A 22,244-nucleotide genomic window follows, 5' to 3' on the forward strand; every position below is an offset into this window, starting at 1 on the left:
TGATCACTAAGAACAAGAGTGTTTGTGGCTCTTCTGTGTTCTCCCCACGACCACTGGTTTCTGTCGCAGAGGATTCTGTAAATATCTGCTGACCTATGAACCTATGAGAAAAGAGGAATACACACAGAAAAGAAGAAACCATAGTAGAGTAAAATGGAGGGAGCAAGAGGAGCTGTCAAAATCAAGATGATATGGGTTGCTTCAAAGACAGAAAACTCACTTCCTCCAGAGACAAGAAAGGAGAAAACGCGTGTAACAACAAAAATATTTAAAGAATAAAGAAAACCATTAAAGGGGGTTATTCAGTCAGTTGCAGATATTTACACCCAACCAATGGACAGAAGCTAGTGACCCCTGTGGTTGAATTAGGGAAAAGCTGGAAGAAACTGAGGAGAAGGGTGACCCCATAAGACGACCAGCAGTCTCAACTAACCTGGGCCCCTGAGATCTCTCAGACACTGAGCCACAACCAGGCAGCACACACCAGCTGGCATGAGGCATCCGACACATATATACAGCCGAGGACTCCCAGGTCTGGCCTCAGTCAGAGAAGACGCACCTAACCCTCAGAGACTTGGGGCCCCAGGGACTGGGGAGGTCTGGTGGGGAGGGGGTTAGGGGGCGGGGACATCCTCGTGGAGATGGGACGGGGAGTGGGGAGGAGGTATGGGATGTGGAACAGTCAGAGGGTGGACCGGTAGGGGGATAAAATCTGGAGTGTTTAAAAAAGGGTTAGATAATGAATCATTTTTACGTTCCCATTTAATATTCTCAGACCTCAGTTGACCTTAAGTAGTAGAAACCGCTCAAAGTCAGAGGATAAGGGGGACCACTGCATTATGGGTATCAGGAACTGCATTATGGGTATCAGGAACTGCGCAAAGTCAAACTGAGGATACAGCAACCACTGCATTATGGGTAGTAGGAACTGCGCAAGATCCACCGAAGGTAGGGAAACCTGGGTCTTTCCACCCCGTGTGGTCAGTGTACGGGTGAGTGAATGGCGCGTCCCTAGGCTCCCTGTAATCAGCTGTTTAGTCACTCCTGTTTACAGCCCAGTTCACATTTTGGCACGATGCTGTTGCTGATGTCATCCTCATGGTGTCGCAGATACGCAGATACAGCTGTGCTCTAAGAGTGACAGCTGCCGTGGTGTCAGAAAAGGCTGAGATGATACATTGAGATGCACTGAAGACACACGTTTCCGGAGTCTCTCTAGAGGATATTTTTATGCCTAGAACTTGCTTAATTGAAACCAGGCACCAGGAGCAAGATAGTGGGATAACCTATATCTATACCCCTGCAACTCGCTGTGAGCCACTTACTGGATTTTCCTAGGGTTTGCTTGTCTATAAATCCAGGAGAATAAAATTGACTGCACAGACTTACTGAGAAGATGAAATGGCATGCCGCACATTATGTGCTTTGCTATAATGCCCGACCTAAATAAACGTTTGTCTCCTCACTTGCTCCTGCTATGGAAGGATGATCTTAGATTGAGAAAAGAAAAATATTGCTGGAATAATATGAGAGAATATCTATATTCTTAGGAAATCGAAATGAACGGTGTCTTCAAGATATTCTTAAATGACAACTCAGGGAAGAAAATGGCCACCAGACAGACAGAGACAGACAGACCGTGAGACAAAGAAAATAAGTGTGAGATAAATGGCCAGAGAGAAAGATATAGTTAAGTCCTGGCCATACAAGAGTCCCTCATGGCTTTTTTTTGTTTGTTTGTTTGTTAGTTTGAAATATATTAAAAAGCATCAAAAACTTTTAAGAGGAGTTCTGGAGTAGAAACAGATGGATCATAGGGAAATGCTCGTCTCTCACTAGCCTGAGTTTTGTCTGTGAGGTGCCGATGGGCTCAGTTCACACCCACCTCTAGGCTCTGCTGCTAAGCTCCCAGGAGACACACATGTGACAGGTGCTCTTGAGACTTTCCAGCCCAAGGTCAGATCCCTAAAAGAGCTAAGGTGTCAGGGCTGTAACTGAAGCCCTAATTACCAAGCTCAAAGGACAATCACCCTTTCCCAGCTAGGGGAGGCCTTAACCTCAGATGCCCCGTGTGGGATCAGTGGCTCAGGCTGTGTATTCTAGCGTGCTGGGGCTACTCCTTTGCCTAATGGCTCTTAGGCTGGATCCCAGACTTCTCAGCTTACCCACAAGTCTTTTATAGCTGGGTGGAAAGGTGAAAAGAGCAAACAGACTTGTCTCTGAAGGTTCTGAGACCTTTCAGTGCCTTTTGGTGCAGGTAGAAACAGGCTCTGGGTCTGAGCACAAAGAGATTCTGTTCAAATACCTCAGAAATATACTAAGGACGTGGCTCAGGGCAGCAGGCCTGTAGGTAAGAGGAGTCTCTAGAAGTGTTTCCTGCAGCTACAGACACCTTCAGTAAACAGTTTTGGGGCTCCAACTGGATGTCTGTGGGTGTCCTCATCTCATATGGCTGAGTGTCTGGGAATCTGCTGATTGTGTGTGTGCTAAGGGCACATAATGAGAGAGAGAGAGATCAAATTTTTATTCTTCACAATGATGATTCTGAACAGAACATGCAGATAGAACCAAGTGTGGACTCCAGAGCTATGTATCTTGAATTAACGTAGAGGGTGGACACAGATGGTGTTTGTATCGATTTTCTCAAACAGTTTATCGAGCATACTAGGTTTAACTTAAGTAAATCACTTCTGCCTGTGCCAAGCATTTGTGTGTGGCTATTAAGTTGCTGCTGTTCTGAGCTACTTTATCACCGTAAACTTTAGAATCATAGAATGTTAAAACTGGAGGCCTGGCTGAGTGTGGTATCATAGGCTTTTAATCCCAGCACTCAGGTGGCAGAGGCAGGTGGATCTCTCCGAGTTCAAGGCCAGCCTGGTCTATATAGTGAATTCCAGTCCAGCCAAAGCTACATAGTGAGACCCTATCTCAGAAAGAAAATAAAACAAGGCTGTAGAAATTGCTCATCGGTTAAGAGCCCAGGCCATTCCTGCAGAGAACCTGGTTCGGTTCCCAGCATCAACTGTCTGCTGTTACAGGGGCTCCCACTTTTCCTGGCCTCATGTGGTCACTGGGTATGCATGTGATACACAGTCACACATGCAGGAAAGAAAAAGGCCCATACACCTGAAAAAGGAAAATAAGTCAAATATAGATTTTTTTTAAAAAGAAAATAAAAATGGTAAAATATAATGTGTACCATGATCTGACATTTAAAGTACCTTTTCTTGTTGAACATTCTGCAGATATAAGTTGTAGCAAATTTAGCTTGCCATCAGTTTTCTCTACAAAATAGGATATATGTATGTGTATGTATGTATGTATATATATATATATCATATATATGTGTAAGTGTGTTAGAATTCTTTCTACATCATGGTGTATTACTTTTGTAATAAGAAAAAAATATTGAAGATTTATTAAAAGGAAAATTTAAGATTCAGAAAATAAAGCCCACTCAGTTCTCCTGTCTTTTTTCTATCAATCTATGAAAATGCAGGCTGGTGGCCTGGGCTGAGAGAACAGGAGCAATGACAGAGCTAGGATAGAAACAGGAAGGGGACAGTTAGTGTGGGCCACACAGATCCTCATGCACAGAGATGTCAGGGGACAGCCATGCTCTGAGCCATGGATTCAGAAGGGCTGACAGGACAGATAAACGTTCTAGAAATGCTGGCAGTCTGAGCGACAACCCATGCCTGTGGCCATCTGCAAACTGCTTTCCTCAGCCTCAGTTTCCTGATTTATGGGCGCTGGGATACAGGGTGTTGGTAAGAAAGCAAAATTAAAATGATGTCTATAACTGTGAACCCTACAGGATGGCCTTACAGCTACACCCAGAGAAAATATGTCTTCAGCGGGTGTGAGAAGCCTGTTTACAGCCCGAGGAGTCTGGACGGCCCTTGTAGAAACCTGATTACTCTGTTTATGACGACTCAGACAGCCAAGGAGAAGCCATGGCTCTGTCAAATAGCTCAGCCTAAGTGAAAAGCAACATCCATCCCTGGAGACCCTGAAGAGAGAGAGTGACAGGGGCTGGGGACACACAAATCACAGGCCACTAGCAAACATGGCATGCAACTGTCTCTCCAAGGCCCCATCTCTATCAAAATAAACACGGGAAAGAGAGACTCAAGCAGAGACGAGGCCAGTTCAGATTCAGCCCAGCTGCGGCAGCAGCAGCCGGCTTCTGTGACAGTTTTAGATTTTGTGGCACTTTGGGTATGTTTTGCACTCTCCCTCCTCCAGCCCCTGTGTCGCTTTGTCCTCCTGCGTAGAAAGGGAGCTTCCAGAGTAGCAATGGGTTTTTGTTGGTGGTGGTCCACAAACAATAGTGCTCCCGCTGGGACAGAGTCTTGGTTACTGGTCTTGTTCAACAGGGTATGTTCCTGGAAAGACTTGCGTCAATGGACTCAGAAAGAAAAGACCACGGTACAAGTCCAAGGCATGACTTCAGAGAAAAATGCGTCATAGCCCATTGTCTTTGGAGGTCTCTGTAAGCAGGGGGCAGAAGTCCATGACTGCTCTGAGGGGCTGCCCTGAGCCTTCACAGAGCCTGTGAAATAGTTTTCAATGGCAGCTCAGCTCCTCCGCAGGTTCAGCTCCTCAGCAGGCTCACCTTGTCTTCTCGTCTCAGCATTTTTACACTTCAGGTTTCCCAGAGAGAGAAACTGCCTGCCTTCGATTCCCCTCGCCAGAACAGGCCAACTGGTCACCGGCACTAGGCAGAAGAACTCCACTGAATAATAGCACACTGGTAATGTAGGACCTGGAGGGAGTCCCTGACCTCCCACGTATCCTCGAGGAGGTTCACGTGGCCAGCATGACGTCATAAAGCTTGTAATGATAAAACCAGTCAAACGAAGCTTCTCCCCTCCCGTGGGATCTACAAGAAGCACTCGGGATGCCTGTGTCCATCTTGGGAGCTGTGCTGCAGTGCAGAAGGACCACAGGGTCCCACAGTCCTGGAATCTTTCCCTTGTTCTATGGCTGCCCACGGCTAGGCAGGTCCCTGTCACACCTAACATTGGCTCCCTCTTCCTCCTCCTCTCCTCCTCTACCCTCTTCCTCCTCCTCCTCCTGAGGAGCTTAGGGGTGAAGTGTAGGGAGAAGGAAGAGAAATTTACTAAGGTAAAGAGTCACTGTAAGGAGAAGTCCTCTGAGAGCCTGGAGGCAGAGCTCTGTGGCTCTAGGGCAAGGTGTAGGGCTCCCAGACCTGGGTTGCTTCAACCTTAAACCACCTCCATTTTCCAGCACTGTTACCTCAGGAGAGGTACCAAGTCTCTCTTGGCCCCAGTTTCTCAACTATACAATAAGGGTAATAATAGTACCTATGTGTGGGGCTGTCTGGAAGACTAAATGAGCTCATATGTTGCAGAAAGGCTAAGAACAGATTAAACACAACAGACATGTTAGCTGTAGTCTGTGGCATCTGGGATCTCCATCTCCTACCAGCTGTCTATGTAGAAGCATAGTGTTTTATAAGCTTCCCACCTCTAACCATTTAGGAGAAGTGGTCCTAGGATTCGTTTGAGTTAACACAGAATGTCAGAGACATCATCCCTGCTCATCATCACATGGCTAGTGTTTGCCTGGCTTGTACAGGGCCTCCACGGGAACCTCAGATCACCCAGAGAGAAGCAGATACGACAAGCAGACCAGTGTAAGGACAACGTTGGCCCAGAAGCCTGGGCAGAGTCGCAGCTAGCACAGAGTGGTCGAAGGATTTATTACCCAGTAACAACCGTTGTTAGTTCCGTGGGTCGTAACTAGTTAGGACCGTGTGCAAAGCGTTGTCACAGACACCATCCGTGTAGGTGATAGACACTCGGTGGGCTATCCCACGCTGTGGGATGGCCTCATCCCTGCCCTGGGCACCAGGCTAGGAGGCCATGAGTAACATGCCAAGATGTGAGGCAGAGTACAAAGAGGTTACTACTCATCTGAAAACTTAGAATTTCTCCTACCTCTCAAACTCATCATGTGGAAAGTTACTGTCCATATGTCCATCCATAAAGGAATGGCGTTTTAGAGAAGTCAAATGATCCGTCTGTGGCCTACACAGCTCTCAGCCCCAGCACTCAGACCTGAATTTAGATCTCCGACTCCAAGGCCACAGGCTCAGTGGTCAACGCTGGAGGGCAGGAATGATGTGTAGGGCAAACTCAGAACTGCCCTGCCCGTGGCTCTCACAGCCTTTTCTAATTGCCCCCAAAGGGCTCAAGTGATACCAGCTCTCATCTTACACCCAAAGCTCGAGGAGACGTCAGGGTGCAGGCTCTGACCCCAGACTGCTTGTCACCCAGGCCAGCCTCCTCCCAGCCTGGTTAAGAGTAAACGGTAGAAACCACAAAACTAACTTTAACTGAAATATGAACTTCCAAATAAGCACTCTTTCCTAAGGGGCTTCTACTCAACACCATGAATATACAGACATGGAGAGGGCAGCACGTGGAGACCTGCCCAGCAGAGCGTGGGAGAGGAGAGGGGAAGGATGCCACAGCTGAGCCGCTCACCAGGCGTCTCTGACGGGGCTCGACCAGGGACATTTGTTTTGCTGCAGGTTTTGATGGCAGGCGTGAGGGCAATAACAAAAAAAACATGAGAAGCTGAGAGAGGATGTCAGAACTCCAGAAAAAGGAAGCCGAACCCTTAGGCTTTTCAAGTATCAAAGAGCTTATTACAGAGAAAATGAATGAAGGACAGAAAATGAGACCCAGTGCCGCATCCAGGGAGATGTCTCAGCTAGCAACACTGTAGTGACAACTCAAGGTTGGTCCTTGGAATCCACACAAAAAAAAAGCTGGTGTGGCAGCCTGCATCTGCCTCCTAGCTCTCTGCAGTCAGGAAGGGAGGTAGAGACAGGAGATGACTGAAGCTCACAGGCTAGCTAGCCCAGAATGCATGGCAGCAGAAACAAGGGAGGGAGAAGGTGAGCACTGACTCCCAGAAGCTGGCCTCTGGACACACACATAACCCCAGCCCCACCCCTCGCCCTCCACACAGTTAACTAACCCAGTCAGCATCCCAGTGGTACTGGTCACTTTCATTCTTTGGTTCTAGTTTTAGAATCACACTCTCAGCCAAAGGGCTCCATGGCAATAAAATATTAAAAATTATTTTAAGGGCTAAAGAGATGGATGGCCCCATGGCTAAGAGCACTTCCGGCTCTCCCAGAGGACCTGGGTTTGGTTCCCAGCACTGATATCAGGCAGCTCACCTGATGCCTCCTGCTGGCCTCTGTGGGCACTTCTCATGCACATGTCTTACACTGACACAGACAGACATATACATAAAGAATGTAAGATAGGACATGCTAAGACAGGGTTTCACTGTGTAGCACTAGCTGACTTGGAGCTCACTGTGTAGATCAGGCTAGCTTTGTACTCAGAGGGACAGGCCTGCTGTAGGGTCCCAAATGCTAGGATTAAAGCTGTGCACGACCACACAAAGCAATACATTTTTTTTATAAGAACTTTTAAAACATAACAGCATGTGGCTCCCCCCCCAAAAAAAAACCACTGTGAAATGCTAGGCAGTAAGTGTCTTTGATTTTAGGATCTTATTGCAGAAAGCTCAACACTAGCTCATGGTATAATTCCAGCATTCGGGAGGCTCAGGCAGAACTGACATGAGGTTGAGGCCAACTTAGATTACACAGTAAGTACCAGGCCAAGCAGGGTCACACAGAGAGACCTCTTGCAACAGACAGACAGACAGTAGTAAAGGAACACCGAGCATCTCTTCTGTGTTTCAGTCCTAGTAAGATGGATAAAGCACCCCCTGGCCTCTGTCTAGGGATACTATTTGAACGACCCAACGACCCAGCTCCACCCCAACCTTCTCTGCATCCGTCTCTCAGCAGAGGTGTAGATGACATGAACACTTTGGGGACAATGAGGAAAACGGAGGCGAAAGCTTTCGTACTCACGCTTGTCCCAGAGGAAGCTGAAGGAAACACAGGGTTTGACTGAGCAAAGGCCCTCGTTGGAATGGCTGCATATGATGTTCCAAGATTTGAGGTATAATCTGAATGATGATCAATAACAGGTTAAAAAAAGAAGAAGAAGAAGAACCTAGTCACAAACCTGACCTTCAAAATTCATGACTTGGGGAGGTGGCTTGACTGACTGGTCGATGCTTGCCTTGCAAGCCTGAGGACCTGAATTCAGTCCGGAGAACTCACAGGAAGTAGCAGGTATGGTAGCACGTGCTTGCAATTCCAGTGTTGGGGAGCCAGGGATAGGAGTATCTGAGGCTCACTGGTCAGTCGCTGTAGCCCAGCCCATGAGCTGGGGACCAACCCAACAAGAGGCCCTGTCTCAACATGTACACGCATGCGCACATGCACGCACACACACACAGATGCATTTGTGCACATTCACACAGACACATGCATGCACGTATGCACACACACAGGATTCAGACACGTGGAAAGAGAACTTGTATATTTTTTCTCGCTATACTCTTTAGTGTTTGTATGATTGTGCCTCTGTGCTCACTGTAACCGGCACACGGAGGGTCTAAAACACCCCGGAGAACTTTGTCGGTGTTGGGACCTGCTGTCTGCACGTGCTCAGGAGGCTCCTATCAGGAGAGAACTGGTCTCCGAGGTAGAACATGAACCGGAGGCCTGCATTCTGCTCCCAGCTGCCATCTGAGGGCCCCCTCCACTCACCCTCGTTTCCAGTGGGGTTATAAACAGCTGTGCTGTTAGCAGAGGCAGACAGAGTCCCCTCTCCTGAAGCACGTATACTCCGGAGGCCAGCACTAGAGGAGAGGGAGAGGAAAGGGAGGGATTTAGTGTCTTCAAGAAATCAAATAAAAAGACTATATGACCTCCAAAGCCTGCCCCTATATGTCCTTCAAAAAATGTGTTTCTGTTCAGAGCAGTCTTGGTCACCATGGCAGAAAGCAGAAAGTACTCGTGTGCTCGTCAGCAGATGAGCAGGTACGCTATATGTACACTTAGATACATAAGAACGTGGATATACTGTTTCTATACTGTGATGTAGGTGAGTCTCCTAAATATGGTAAGTTTAAAAAAAAAAAAAAACCCAGACATGAAAGACCATATAGTACAGGATTCCATTTCCATAAGATGTCTATAGAAAGGCAAACCCGGAAGCAGATCGGACCACTCCCCGGGGGCTGATGGTAGGGAGGGCTGGGTATGTGAGTGAGACCAGCCTAGTGGTGAGTGTGCTAAACGCTGCTTAATTGTGAGCTTTAAGATGGTTAACGTAATGAGCTTTACCACAAGAACAGGGAGGCCTATATAAGAATTCTTTTCATTGTGGTGAGGTCTTACGACATGAAATGCACTGTTAACCATGTTTAAGGGCACAGCTCCGTGGCACTGAACACGGTCATGCTCACATACAATGATCACTCCCAGCCAGCCACAGAGCCCTGTGCCCATGAAACACCCACTCTCCGTTCTTCACCAATCCCGGCCTGTTTAGTTTCCAAAACACCTCACTCGAGTGGAATTTTACAGCTCAAAATTACATCAGAATTTCCTTCTTTTTTAGGACCACGTAACATTGCAGAGTGGGGATAGCCACATTTAGTCTTTCTGCCCTCGTTAGTTGGCCTCCCGGCCGCTGTCACTCTTAAGCTGTTGTGAACAATCATCTAGGCTGTGCAGCTTTCTGTTCTATGCCCTTGGGCCAGCCAGGCTGTTCCCCACTGATCTCTAACGTAGGCCTTTCCCCAGAATCTATTCTCAGTATGGCAACCAGCATCTTGTTCTGAGGTTTGGGGCATCACTCCTTCCTTTAAGCACCTACCAGCTCCAGTCATATCTACAGCAACAACCACAAGAAGTCTTCACAACAGCCCAAGGATCAGACCTGGGACTCTAAACTTCCCTGCCTCTGTGTGTGTGTGTGTGTGCTGGTCAGAGTTTATACTGCCCTGTACCCCTAGTCCACAACAGCTGTAGGGCCTTCAAACCTCTAAAACCAGTTCTGTCTGGTAGGAATGTGCTTGCCTCATACAGCCACCCCTGGTGACCCCGAGGTGACCTCAGTAAGGTTTTGCCCAGATGTCCCATTTGCAGTGCAATGTCCCCAAGAGCCATGTGCACATGCACAGCCCCCTCCCCCAAATGTGGCCTTCCGGTTGCACCAAGAGTTGAGCTCATGTTCTCCCAATTAAGTGGAAGCTTCTGGTGGCCGGGCTTTCTTCCCCTGCTTGGCTCTCTGCAGTTTTCCTGTGCCCCACCCAGCACATCTCAGTGAACACCCGCTGAGCACCCACGGAACGATCCAGACAGCGCTTACCTTTCTGAGAAGAGCAGGCATTTCTGGGCATGCAGCTTCCCCTTCACATGTAGCTCCCAGTCCTACAAGACCACAGAAAGGACCAGAGTTGAACTGAGTCCACGGGGAGGCAGAGGGTGAAGGCAGTTACCACCAGCCAGGCAGGAAGCTCAGAGCATCCTGAGGCTGGACCATAAGGACACCTCGTCCCCATCTCTCTCCTCCCATGCCTCCTTATTCCAGGTGCTGCTACCCAAGTACCAGTCTTGTTAACTCCTTACTTGCATACCCTGTATCCATCTTGGATGGCCACCCCAGACTTGAAGGCAGCTTCCCTTTGTGTTTCCTGTCCATAGACTTGTAACCCATCCTTGACCGCATGCAATCCCTCTACCTGCTATTCTCTGGTCTATGGCGTAGTGAGTTAGAAAGCCTCAGAAAAGACTGTGAGACAGAAACCTCCAGCACCACCTAGTATCACTGTCCTCACTGTGTGGAAAGGTCTCACTCAAATCACAGAGACACATCTGGGAGACATGACCTGGGCAGCGTGAACGATACCCGCCGTGCTGTGTGACTCCCACAAAGGAGGAACTGAGTCCAGGATCAGCCAGAACTAAATGAGACCCATTCTCCAAACACAAGAAAGCAACAAGAAAGCCCAGCCTCAGTGTCTACCTCCTACAGTCACGAGGATAGCACATGGGAAGAGTTTAATGACTGCTAGCTGTACCTATGTTTTACTACGGCTTTGAAATCTTTCGCTGTATCATCAGAAAACCTTGGAGCAAGCGTTCTTCCAGGCAAGTTCTGTTCACAGCAATGCAAAGCAGTTTACCAACGGGAGGCTTGGGAGTCTCTCCATCCGCTCGGCACATTTTGAGTCCTCTTTAATGGTTTGTCTAGGTCTGGTCTAAGAATTGATCTTTTGCCCTTGGCCCAAAATTCCACTTTTCCCTTTTTCAAACTTAGTATAACAAATATATCTTGAAGGAACTGAAGCTTCTAGAAAGCCCAAAAGGAGAAAAAGATCCTCAAAGGGAAAGAGGAAACCACTGCTTTTTCATCTGTCTCGAGGAAGACATCCTCTACCTTAGAGCAGAGAAAGGACGGGATGTAATTCTAAAACTCCTTAGGGTCTACAGCCTACGATTCTCATAAAGGGCACTGATGAGTTTAGTGCCATAGTCCTCAAAGGGACTCCTCTTAGATGCCGCTAGAGTCTGTGCTTGGGTCCCAGCCCTTCTTGGGTAACTCACCTTCAAGTCAAACACCTTCTTGTCACAGATGCTGCAGATATGTGGTAGGTGGAGTGGAGCCAAGCCTTGGAAATCGTTCAGTTGATGACCCTGCAGGGGCCTCACGGACAGCACAGCCTGCCCCTCCTTTGTCCTTCGGCAAGAGCAGCCGAATCCCTGCTTGCTGTTGTTAAGCCGAGATCCAAAGGCGGGAGGGGCCCTGTCTGAGGTAGGCTCCTCAGGGTCGTAGAGCTCATAAGGCTGGCTGGCAGGTGGAGCCCACAAACTGGGTCCTGCTGTAATATCGGGCTTGTTTTGGCCTGAGAATCCAGGGGGCCTCTCCCACTGGCTGTTGGTGCCTTGCAACAGCCCACCAACGTCTCCCTTCATGCTCCCAGCCTGATCAGCTGGAAATCCACCTGCTACATGTGGCCCTTGGGCATTGGGTCCATAGAAGTCTTTAGAAAAGGCAGGTTGGCCATCCTGCCCCGTGTGACTATAGTGCCCTTCATAGGTCATACTGCCCGATGCTGTGGCTGAGGCCGAGGCTGGCAAGAAGCCTGGCTGGCCCTCCGTTTCAGAACCATACGCTTGGCCGGAGTTGGCTTTGCCATACTCATAGAACCCTGTAGTAGCCGGTGTAGGCCCAGCCTTCCCAAGGCTAAGGATGACAGCTGGCTGGGCAGGGGTCTGAGGTACCACTCCACTGAAGGTATGAACTACCATAGCGTTGGGGGGCTGGCTGGGGAGGCTCACAGAAGGCCCCGGGCCTCCTGTCTGGCTTGGGGGCGAAAAGGCGATTGCGGTTGAGGGGAAGTGAGCGCTGGGAACGGAGGCAGCATGCTGGGACACCCCAGTAGGGCCATGTGCGGTGCCGAGCACAGACGGATGCCGGAGCTGGTTGAAGAGAGGCTGGGACATGGCCACTTTGGAGAGGACTTGATTCAGAACGGTGGCCGCTGCAGTGTTGTTGGTGACTGCGGTCTGTGCCATCTTCAGCCGATGGAGGGTGAGCTGGGCTTGTATCTGGGCCAGCTGGACGCTGGCTGGCGAAGTGAGCAGAGGGTTCTGGTTATTGACGGAGAAGGGGCTCTTATCCAGGAGCTTGGCAGCACTGCAGGGAGACAAAAGGTCCACATGCATTGCTGGTCTTCAGTGAGTGGCAGGGGACCGCATTTGCTCCTCAGTGGCCCCTTTCCCCATGTCAGCAAGACCCTGCCTCATAGGTCTACATACAAGTGCTCACACATTAATAAATGTCCAATAGACAAGGCCAGGCAGGACTCCCAGCAGAGGGATAAGGACACCAAATCACCCACAAAACCTTCCACCCAAAAATGTGTCCTGCCTACAAAAGCTACAGGAACAGAGAAGGAGCAGAGACTGCGGGGATGGCCAACCAGTGACAGGCCCAACTTGAAATCTGTTCCACGGGCAAGCACACAATCCCCGACACTGTTAATGATGCTCTGCGACACTTGCAGACAGGAGCCTAGCATGGCTGTCCTCTGAGAGGCGCCACCCCGTAGTTGACCAAAACAGATGCAAAGACACACAGAGAAACATTAGACGAAGCTCAGAGAGTCTTGTGAAAGAGTTGGGGGAAGGATTGGGAGTCTGAGAAGGGATAGGAACTCCACAAGAAGACCAAGAGAGTCAACTAACCCGGACCCTTGGAGACCAGAGAGTGAACCACCAACCAAAGAGCGTACAAGGGCTGGACCTAGCACCCAACTCCCCAAGTATGTAGCAGATGTATAGCTTGGTTTTCTTGTGGGTCCCTCAACAACGGAAGCAGAGGCTATCCCTGAATCTGTTGCCTGCTTGTGGATCCTGTTCCCCTAACTAACCGTCCTGTCTGGCTTCAGTGGGAGAGGATGTACCTAGTCTTACAGTAACTTGGGGTACCAGGGTGGGTTAGTATCCGGAGATGTGAGGGCAGGACTGGGAGGAGATGAAGGGGCTGCAACCAGGATATAAAGTGAATAAATAAATGAAAAAAAAAACAATAGAAGAGAAAAAGCCATGTGGCAGAAGCTCTCCCTGCCTGGAAATTAGAAGGAGCCGTTACCAAAGACCACTTGACTAGCAAAACCTCCAAAATGAAAACCAGATTCCACGATGGGGAGATAAGAAAAACCAAAATGTCAGCCAGGTGTGGTGGCTTAAAGTGAGATCCTGTCTCAGAAGGGCAGCAAAGAAAGGACATAGAGTGGGTTACAGTTTATACTGAAGCTTTGAAAGCTTATATTTTTCATCAAGGTGGCTTGGAAAACACAGTCCTTACTGTCATAGTCTTTGACTCAATAATTAAATTGTGCAAATATATACAAAGGCAAAACTTGATAGCTGAAAATGTTCCTGTGACATTAACAGCTGAAAATAATAAAATCCAGCAAGAGGGAGACAGATACATAGTAACTGTTTTTCTACTACTGTTTAAATGTATACATGTATTATTGTAACAGTTAAAGCTTCAGAAGTTGTGCACAGGGCCAGCAAGATGACTCAGTGGGTAGCGCAATCCTGTACTGTTAAACATGAATTGGGGTTTTCTACCCCATCAGATCATTTCATTCCCAAATGAAAGACACAAAAGCTTTGTATTTATAATAAGCCTTAAATATCAACCGTGTATGCTATTTCTAATTCCTTGTTAATAACTCCATGATATAACTTGCCATCTTCTACCTGGGCCCCAGAACCCCAATTGGCCATCCCTCATGGCCATGTTCTCATGATTAACCTACCCCAGGGAGTCTTCTCCTCTCTGCTCTCCTTGTGGTCTCTGCTTCAGACCCCAGCGGGGGAGGGGGAGAGTACCGGAGCACCACTTACCTCTCTTCTCCACAGCTAAAGGCTGTTGTCATCTTTATTAGCCAATAGTTCTAAATTAAGGAGCAAGATTTGCACAACAAGAGCTGGTAAATGTGAGAATTCACTCGTAGGCTTAGACCTGCCAGTACAGAATTGAGCATTTCAATACATAGCAATGGACCAAACCTCCACGGAATCGGCCATTAATCCTGACTATCTGAGATTGGTTCCTTAGCTCCCACATAGTGGGAGGAGAGAACTGACTTTCACAGACTGTCCTCTGACTTCCACAAGAATACTATGACACATGCAAATGCCTGCCCCAATAATAATAATATTAATAATAATTTGTAGAGATTGTGTCCTGAACCATACATAAGATAAAAACCAGCCCAGCATGCTAACTCCTCACCCCGTCATTTTAGTGGCATAAGAAAGTCCATACGCTCCTTGCCTTGAAAAGTATGCCAGAATAAACTGTGTATATATTTATGACACATATTTTCATCCTAGTCCTCATTTTAAATCCAAAAACAGTAAGACAGCTTTTACATACACAGTAGTATACACAGCAACCAAAAACCCTATAAGTGAAAAACAAAATCTAAATTCGAGGTAGTAAGTGCCAGCCAACTTTCACAGAATCTTAGGAGAAATGGGAGGAGCCGCTCTGCCACATCGCTCTGTGGCCTTGTCCGTTGACTGTATTGTGTTTCTGGGCAAACCGAGACTGGACTGTCTATAAATGAGACAGGCTTTCCTGGTGAATCTGCTATAAGCGGTTTCCACAGTTGAGGCTTTTGGCTAAGCCATATTTTCTGTGTCTTAAGGCTCCCCTTGCGGGGAGTGGGTGTAACCAAGAAATGTGTTCAGGATGCTGGTGAAATGGAATCCCGGGGCACCTGAACGAGGCTGTGAAATCTGAAGTCTGGCTGATGGACCAGCCAGGCTGCACAGCCGATCTCCTTATAAAGCATGAATGCACAGCTGGGACACATCTGTCTCCACTGTCCCAGGTCCTGTGCGATAAAAACTCAGAGATGATAAGCTGAGTGGGGGCGGGGAGGGCCGCAGCAGGCAGAGAGGGGTGGAGAGGGTTGGGGTGAGGAGAGAGAGACAAACAAGGGTGTGGTGGGCACACCACACCTCCCTCCCTGGAGCTCCTTTGAGGGAAGGGGGCTCATGCTTGGAGAAGGTAACTGGGTAGGGCCATCTCCTCCAGTAAGGCTCCTGGGACCAATGTGAGCTTTTTGGAACTTCAAAAGTCACACAGGTCAAGGGCCACACAGGATAGGTCATTTTCATCTCAACTTTGTAGAGCAGGAACCTAGAGCTCTAACACTCACTGCCATGAAGTAAAGTGGATGAGCCTATAAGACTCGAACCCCAACCTGGCAGGTACAGTAGGAGCCTCGCAGCCCTCCTCCTCCCTCCGGCACATATCCTCCTGGGCTGCTGGCTTGTTTGGTTTCAAGTGAGATCCCAGAACATGAGGCACACCCACGCTCAAGAACAAGAACAAAACACACTGCTAAGTCAGATTTAAAAAAAAAAAAAAAAAAAAAAAAACCAAGCCTTTGTTCTTTCCCTCTTGTGTGAGGAATCAAAAACTTTCTGCAAGTTCCTGAAGAGAGAGAGACCCAGTCAGCGTGCAAGCTGCTCTCTGAGGCGTGCCTGCTGCATTTTAAGATATGGGGAAGGAGGAAGGATGGCCTTGTGCACTCTGGGGAGTTGGGCTGGGGGGGCATCTCAGCTTCATGAGCCCTTGTGTGGTATGGCACCACCATGGCTGTAACAGAGTGGGGAGGGGCTAACAAGAAAGGAGGGAGGGTCCCAACTGATGAATGATTATGCCTTGCGTACTGTTCGGTAGCAAAGCTTTAGAAGGCAAACCCAACAGGGCAGCTCTACCCCCAGGCTTGGCCACTACGCAGATTGTCCTTACCGACAAGGTGTTAAGGAGGTGCCAATGTGTTTCTTACGACCAAAGGAGCACAAAATTGGTATTGTTTTCCTCAGAGAAGGCAGCTGTGTTTTTTAACCTTCAGTTCTGGGCTGGAGCAAGTCCTTGCTAGAGGTTGTCCTCCTGGGTGTTGAAAGGTTATCTGAAGAAGAGCCATCTCCCCAGCAAGGAAAAGCAGCCATGGAGTGTGGCAGCGAGTCAGATGTGGATACGACTATCGAACCTCGCTGTTCATACCCAGCCCGCAACTAGACCCGAACCTCATTGCTCAGACCAGGCACACACGAAGATCAAAACCTCCCCATTCAGACCTGGCACAACCAGACCCAGGAGCAGGTCCCCTTCTGTCTCTGCTTTAATCTTACAAATTCTCACTGTCCCCGGCTTTATTCAAACTTGCACAGAAGTGATTTCACGCAAATCATCCACACAGAATATAGCCCTTTAAAACCAAAATCTTAGGTGAGAAAAAAGACTAACTGTTCTATCTAAGAAAATAAAAGCCGTAAAATACTTAGCCTGCGAGAGTTAATAACTGCGCCAGGCTTGGTGGTGATACACGCCTGTGATCCCAGTGCTTGAAAGGTAGAGACAGGGGGATCAGATGGCTCAAGGCTAGTGTTGAGTTTGAAGATAGACTGGGTATGATAAGACTTCTGTCTCAAAAGGCAAAAGAAAAAGGAAAGAAACGAAGGAGAATGGGAGGGAGGGAGGGAGGGAGGGAGGGAGGGAGGGAGGGAGGGAGGGAGGGAGGGAGGGAGGAGGCCACACAGTATTCTAGGAGTGTCTATTTCAAGGTTTACTGCTGTTTTAAGAGAGTCCCCAGAACACGAGGCACACCCACACTCAAATCCAAATACAAACACGTTCCACAGCCAAATGAAGATGACAATGTTAGGCTTTCCCATTTATGTAAAGACTCAAGCACACACACACACACACACACACACCCCAAAGAAAGCAGTGTGTCTTGGAGAATCTCGCATTTCCCAGCAGCTTGGTGGCTGTGGCAACCGCCAGGAGCTAAGCAATGAAGACGGTAAATGGCTGTGGCTTCTCAGAGCCCGGTGGCTGGGAGACGAATGCGCTTTATGTGAGTACAGTGCCTGAGCACTTCAAGATGTGGCTTCTGAGTCTACAGCCTCCCAGTGCCGTTGAACACCTGGGTGTAGTCACTCACCGCCCAACCTCAGCGTGGGAGATTCAGTATGCTTCTCCCCAAGTCTAGGTTTAGTAACTGAATGCATAGAGGCTGGAGAGATGATGGTTCAGCACTAAGGAGCACTGGCTGTTCTTCCAGAGGACCAGCTCCCGGGTTGCTACATGGCAGCTACCAACTAACTGTAACTCCAGTTCCGGGGGGGGGGGGGGGTTCAAGGCCACCTTCTGGCCTTCGTGAGTGCAGCACACATAGTGTACAGACATGCAGGCAGGCAAAACAGCCATACACTGTACAGCAGCACCTGTTAAGTGTCCCCGTACGTGGTAAAGAGGACTTTACAGCAGTGATTCAATTAAGGATCTTGAGCTAAGAGAAGATCACCTTGACATTGCCGAGGTGACCTCTGTGTGACCATAAGAACGATGAGGAGGAAAGTCAGAGAGATGGAAACACTCATCACAGAAAGGGAAGATGATGCGCTGATGTCTGTGGAAGTGGAGGAAGAGACTATGAGCCAAGACAGTACAGGAAGCCTCTAGAAATTCAAAACAGAAAGGGAAAGGATGTTCCTGAAGAGCCAGGGCAGAGGCAGGGGCATTCCTCCTAACAGTTTCACTACAGACCTACTGACAGGGATCTTAGACTCTCACTCATCTATGATGCTACACACTATCAGATTTGTGATGATTTGTTACAGTGGCAACAGAAAATGAATACAGTTTCCCCAAGACACCGATACTGAGGGTGAGTCTGTTTAGAGAGCTGAGGTGGGCCTGCATGTTGTGGGCAGGAAGTGATCTTGCTAGAAGTCTGGGTAGCACAGACACCCAAGAGCCTGGGAAGCTAAGGTTACATGCGCCACAAAACAAGGTCCCCAGAGGACTCTGCAAAGCCAGCTAGTTTTTTTCACTCATAGCAGTGGCAAACAGAAAAAACATAGAATTGCACACTTTTAGGGTCCATTCAATCCCTTATTACAACACTGAAAAGTTAACTTGTCCTAGGGCACACAGGTGGCTGCTGATGAAATCTCATGGAAACTTCTGATCAGTCACCTCAGCTTCCCAGGCCTGGGAGGATTACCTATCCACCTCAGCACCTCAGCTTCCCAGGCCTGGGAGGATTACCTATCCACCTCAGCACCTCAGCTTCCCAGGCCTGGGAGGATTACCTATCCACCTCACCACCTCAGCTTCCCAGGCCTGGGAGGATTACCTATCCACCTCACCACCTCAGCTTCCCAGGCCTGGGAGGATTACCTATCCACCTCACCACCTCAGCTTCCCAGGCCTGGGAGGATTACCTATCCACCTCACCACCTCAGCTTCCCAGGCCTGGGAGGATTACCTATCCACCTCACCACCTCAGCTTCCCAGGCCTGGGAGGATTACCTATCCACCTCAGCTTGAAAGGTTATGTTCACGAACACTGATATATCATTCACTGAGTACATTCCACACGCAACACTTGCAAGCCTCCCACTAAGAACCGGCGAAATAGAAGGGTGTCCTTCCTTCCTGTCTGTCAATCCGTCCATCTGTCTTTGAGACAGGGTCTCTGTGCATTGTTCTGGCTGTCCTGATTCTCCAGAGGCAATGACCTCAAGAACGTCCCTGTCTAGAAAGCGCATGGCTCAGGATTCAGTCCACATCTTCTTGCGTATACCAGGAACAGCTGCGCTGTTTGCAGCCATCCCCAGCAGATTCGAGGCTGGGCAGTAGGGAAAACAACACAGTAGCGCACATTCTTTGGACCGGGCGTGGCAATGTCTGCCAGACGCCCTCCCCCGACCCTGATCCCCTCACAGATGCAGCAGCTGACTGCACAGGCTCTGATTTACCAAGAAGCTTGGGAGGGCTCCAGTGCCCCCAGGCTGAGGTTATGTCTCTGAGCCATTAATTGCTACAAAGAATTTGCAGTGTATAATTAGCTTTAAAACTCTATCAGTGTGCTTAGAGAAAAAAATTAAACCAGTGTTTCTCTGAAGAGTTTTCAAACTAAAGTATTAGAGAAAGACAAACTAATAACCCTTATTTTGTTGGAAGGTAGAGATGTGGAAGAAAACCTGCCTTGAGAAAGGATGTGCGACCTATTGTTCCTGTCAGGAGAGTGTGACTGTTGTCCCAACTAATTGTCCCAAGATGCGATGATACAGTAGTAGCCTTTGGCCAGAAGAAATGGGTTGCATCTGGCCATCGAGACACATGCCCATAATTCTACTACCAAGAAGGTAGGTAGAAGGAGGTCATTAAAAGTTTGAGGCCAGCCTGATCTACATAGATTTTCTAGGATAACCAGGGCTACACACAGAGACCTGCAAGGGAGGCAAGGATTGGGATGATAAAAATCTTCATCCTGCTCTAAAAGTATGGTGTCAACGACACACACAGGACCCTGCTCTGTCTGACACAGTCTTTCAAAGGACCAGATATCCCTTCAGAACTTTAATCTTTTATCCTGTGTCGCCTGGCATCTGCTGTGAGCTATGCAAAGCTTCCAGATGTAGAGACATAAAAGTGGAGAAAGAGAAAGAAGAAATCAAAAGGGGAAAAAAAATAAACGTGGGGAAAGAGATTTCCCGAGATCACAGGAAGGGTGTGGTGTGCTCTGACTGAGGAAGCTCACACAGTACAGATTCACACTGCACTTTGCAAGAAATTTAACCAATGAAAGAAAAGAACAACCCAAGGGCCTCCCCTCAAGTCTGAACAAAGGCTTACAAGGTCCTGGGTTTGACCCAGTGACAGGTGTGGAGACACATCGGCAGTGTGTGACTGATAGAGGGAGGGTCACCTGTGGTCAGGGACCCAGGTTGCCATCTACCTGTTAAGAGATTAGGGGATTGTTGCTTAACATTTCGACCCTTGGGACTGATTTTTTTTTTTTTTTTAAATCGGTGACAGAAGTCACTGTGTCCAGGCAATATCTCAGGCTGGGGTGGTCAAAGCATCACATTGCATTGGTCACAGCGATTGCAGGGACACTCAATAATATTTTGTTGATGATGTCAGGACAGAGATTCACTGTCATGCCCGGCTGACATCAGGCTAAGCTAGCTGTTAAGCCATCCCCCAAGGAGAGGCTGATTAAGAATAAAGCCAGCCCAGAGGGCAGCGACTTCGAGATGGGGCAAAGGCAGCAATGGAAGATTCCAGGGACTCCCTGAGCCCACTGTGCCTGGCTGTACACTCCAGAATCTCCCATCATAGTTCCTTAATTTGTTTAATAAAAATAAGAATGTTGGTCTGGAGAAATGGTTCAGCGGTTAAGAGTGTTTTCTGCTTTTGCAAAAGACCGCAATTCAGTTCCCAGCACTCAAGGCAGGCAGCTCAAAATTCTAGGGACAGAAGACTAGAAGATCTGATCTCTGTAGACACACACATCATACACGCACATAAATAAAACCAAAACCATAAAACCAAAAACCATTCATGTTACAAACTGGCTGTGGTGACATCCTGTTATCCCAAAGTTCAGATGACTAAGACAAGTGAGTTAGAACTCACCTTGGGCTCCACAGCAAGACCCTACCTCAACAACACCGCTAAAAGACCACAGCTTGTTTAAATTATCTGCATTTAACTCTCTCTGCTCTTCTCCAAGGCCCACACTGACCAGGGTTCTCTGGATCCCACCAGTATCTTCTGTGGAAAGGTCAGAGCCAGGAAATTGTTGCAGGGGGACCCTGGGCATAACCTTGGTATGAGCATCCACCAGTCAAAGACTTGTTTCTAGAAGGTTCTGAAAACAGAATACTCCTCGACCCTTAGATAAGAGCACAGCATGACCACAAAGCCAGGGTAAAAGTGAGGTTTGGGAGGAGAGGCCCCCACAAGGTGGAGTGTGGTCTGAGGGACTCTTTTCCAGGGGCAGGGATCCAGCTCTGGCCACACAGATGATCCACACAGATGAGCAGCAGAAGCAGTCTTGGGGTCTGTGCAGTTTCTGATGACTGTGACACCTTCAACACAGGACATGACTTTTGCAGCACTGAACTGGCTTTGTGCCAGACATTTGCCCGTAAGGGAACTCCTCTGTTGGTGGATGATTGGATCACAAGGGTGCTAACCTCATCAACTAATTAATCTATTTATTGGCTCAGTTCTCATTTAAGAGGGTTGTTGGGAGATGAGGTCTGGCTGAAGGAAGGGGTCCCTGGAAACATGGATCTGAAGGGTGTCCTGCCCCAATCTATTGTACTCTGGCTCCATGAAGGAACAGCTCTGTTCCAGCATGCTCTCCCTACCATGAACCTTTGCCTGGTGAGGTCCCCAAAAAGCAATGTCGTGAGCCAGGATTACTGGAAGCTGCTAAAGCTGCAAGCTGAAATAAATTTCTCTCCCCTCAAACTATTCTTAACCCCCCTTTTATAATTATTTACTTATTTTTATTTTATATACATTGGTACTTTGCTTGTATGTATGTCTGTATGAGGGCCTCAGGTCCCCTGGAACTGGAGTTACAGACAGTTGTGAGCTGCCCTGTGAGTACTGGGAATTGAACTCTGATCCTCTAGAAGAGCAACCAGAGCTCTTAACTGTTGGGCCATCTCTCCGACCCTTAAACTGTTTTCTAAGGCTACAGAGTTAGCTCGACAGATGAAGGCCCTTGCCACCAAGCCTGACGATCCTTGAGACCTATGTGATTGATAGGTGTAAACAGCTTCCTACCAAATGCCTTCTGACTGTTCCATGGCATATGTACCCCTGTCAACAAAAATTGACTAATTAGGGCTGGTGAGATGGCTCAGCGGGTAAGAGCACTGACTGCTCTTCCAAAGGTCATGAGTTCAAATCCCA

At 48.4% G+C, this 22,244-nt stretch overlaps 1 protein-coding gene and 1 pseudogene across 2 annotated transcripts in view; one reads left to right on the forward strand and one right to left on the reverse strand.

Moving 5' to 3' along the window:
- Rbm20 (RNA binding motif protein 20) overlaps positions 1 to 22,244 on the reverse strand; it is a 197,198-nt gene that overhangs the window by 40,599 nt on the left and 134,355 nt on the right. For both annotated transcript variants that reach the window (XM_021152190.3, XM_029472621.2), the window contains exons 2-5: positions 11,525 to 12,617; positions 10,287 to 10,348; positions 8,678 to 8,769; positions 7,931 to 8,028 (exon numbers count right to left, since the gene is read on the reverse strand). In XM_021152190.3, the coding sequence (XP_021007849.1) occupies positions 7,931 to 8,028; positions 8,678 to 8,769; positions 10,287 to 10,348; positions 11,525 to 12,617 (1,345 nt within the window). The remainder of the gene's footprint in view (positions 1 to 7,930; positions 8,029 to 8,677; positions 8,770 to 10,286; positions 10,349 to 11,524; positions 12,618 to 22,244) is intronic.
- The window catches only part of LOC147000117 (large ribosomal subunit protein eL29 pseudogene), a 38,588-nt pseudogene continuing 34,211 nt past the window's right edge, over positions 17,868 to 22,244 (forward strand).

The sequence above is a fragment of the Mus caroli genome, unplaced genomic scaffold (assembly GCF_978045245.1).
Source record: "Mus caroli unplaced genomic scaffold, Mus_caroli_1 scaffold_20, whole genome shotgun sequence".
In the NCBI taxonomy this organism is placed as follows: Eukaryota; Metazoa; Chordata; class Mammalia; order Rodentia; family Muridae; genus Mus; species Mus caroli.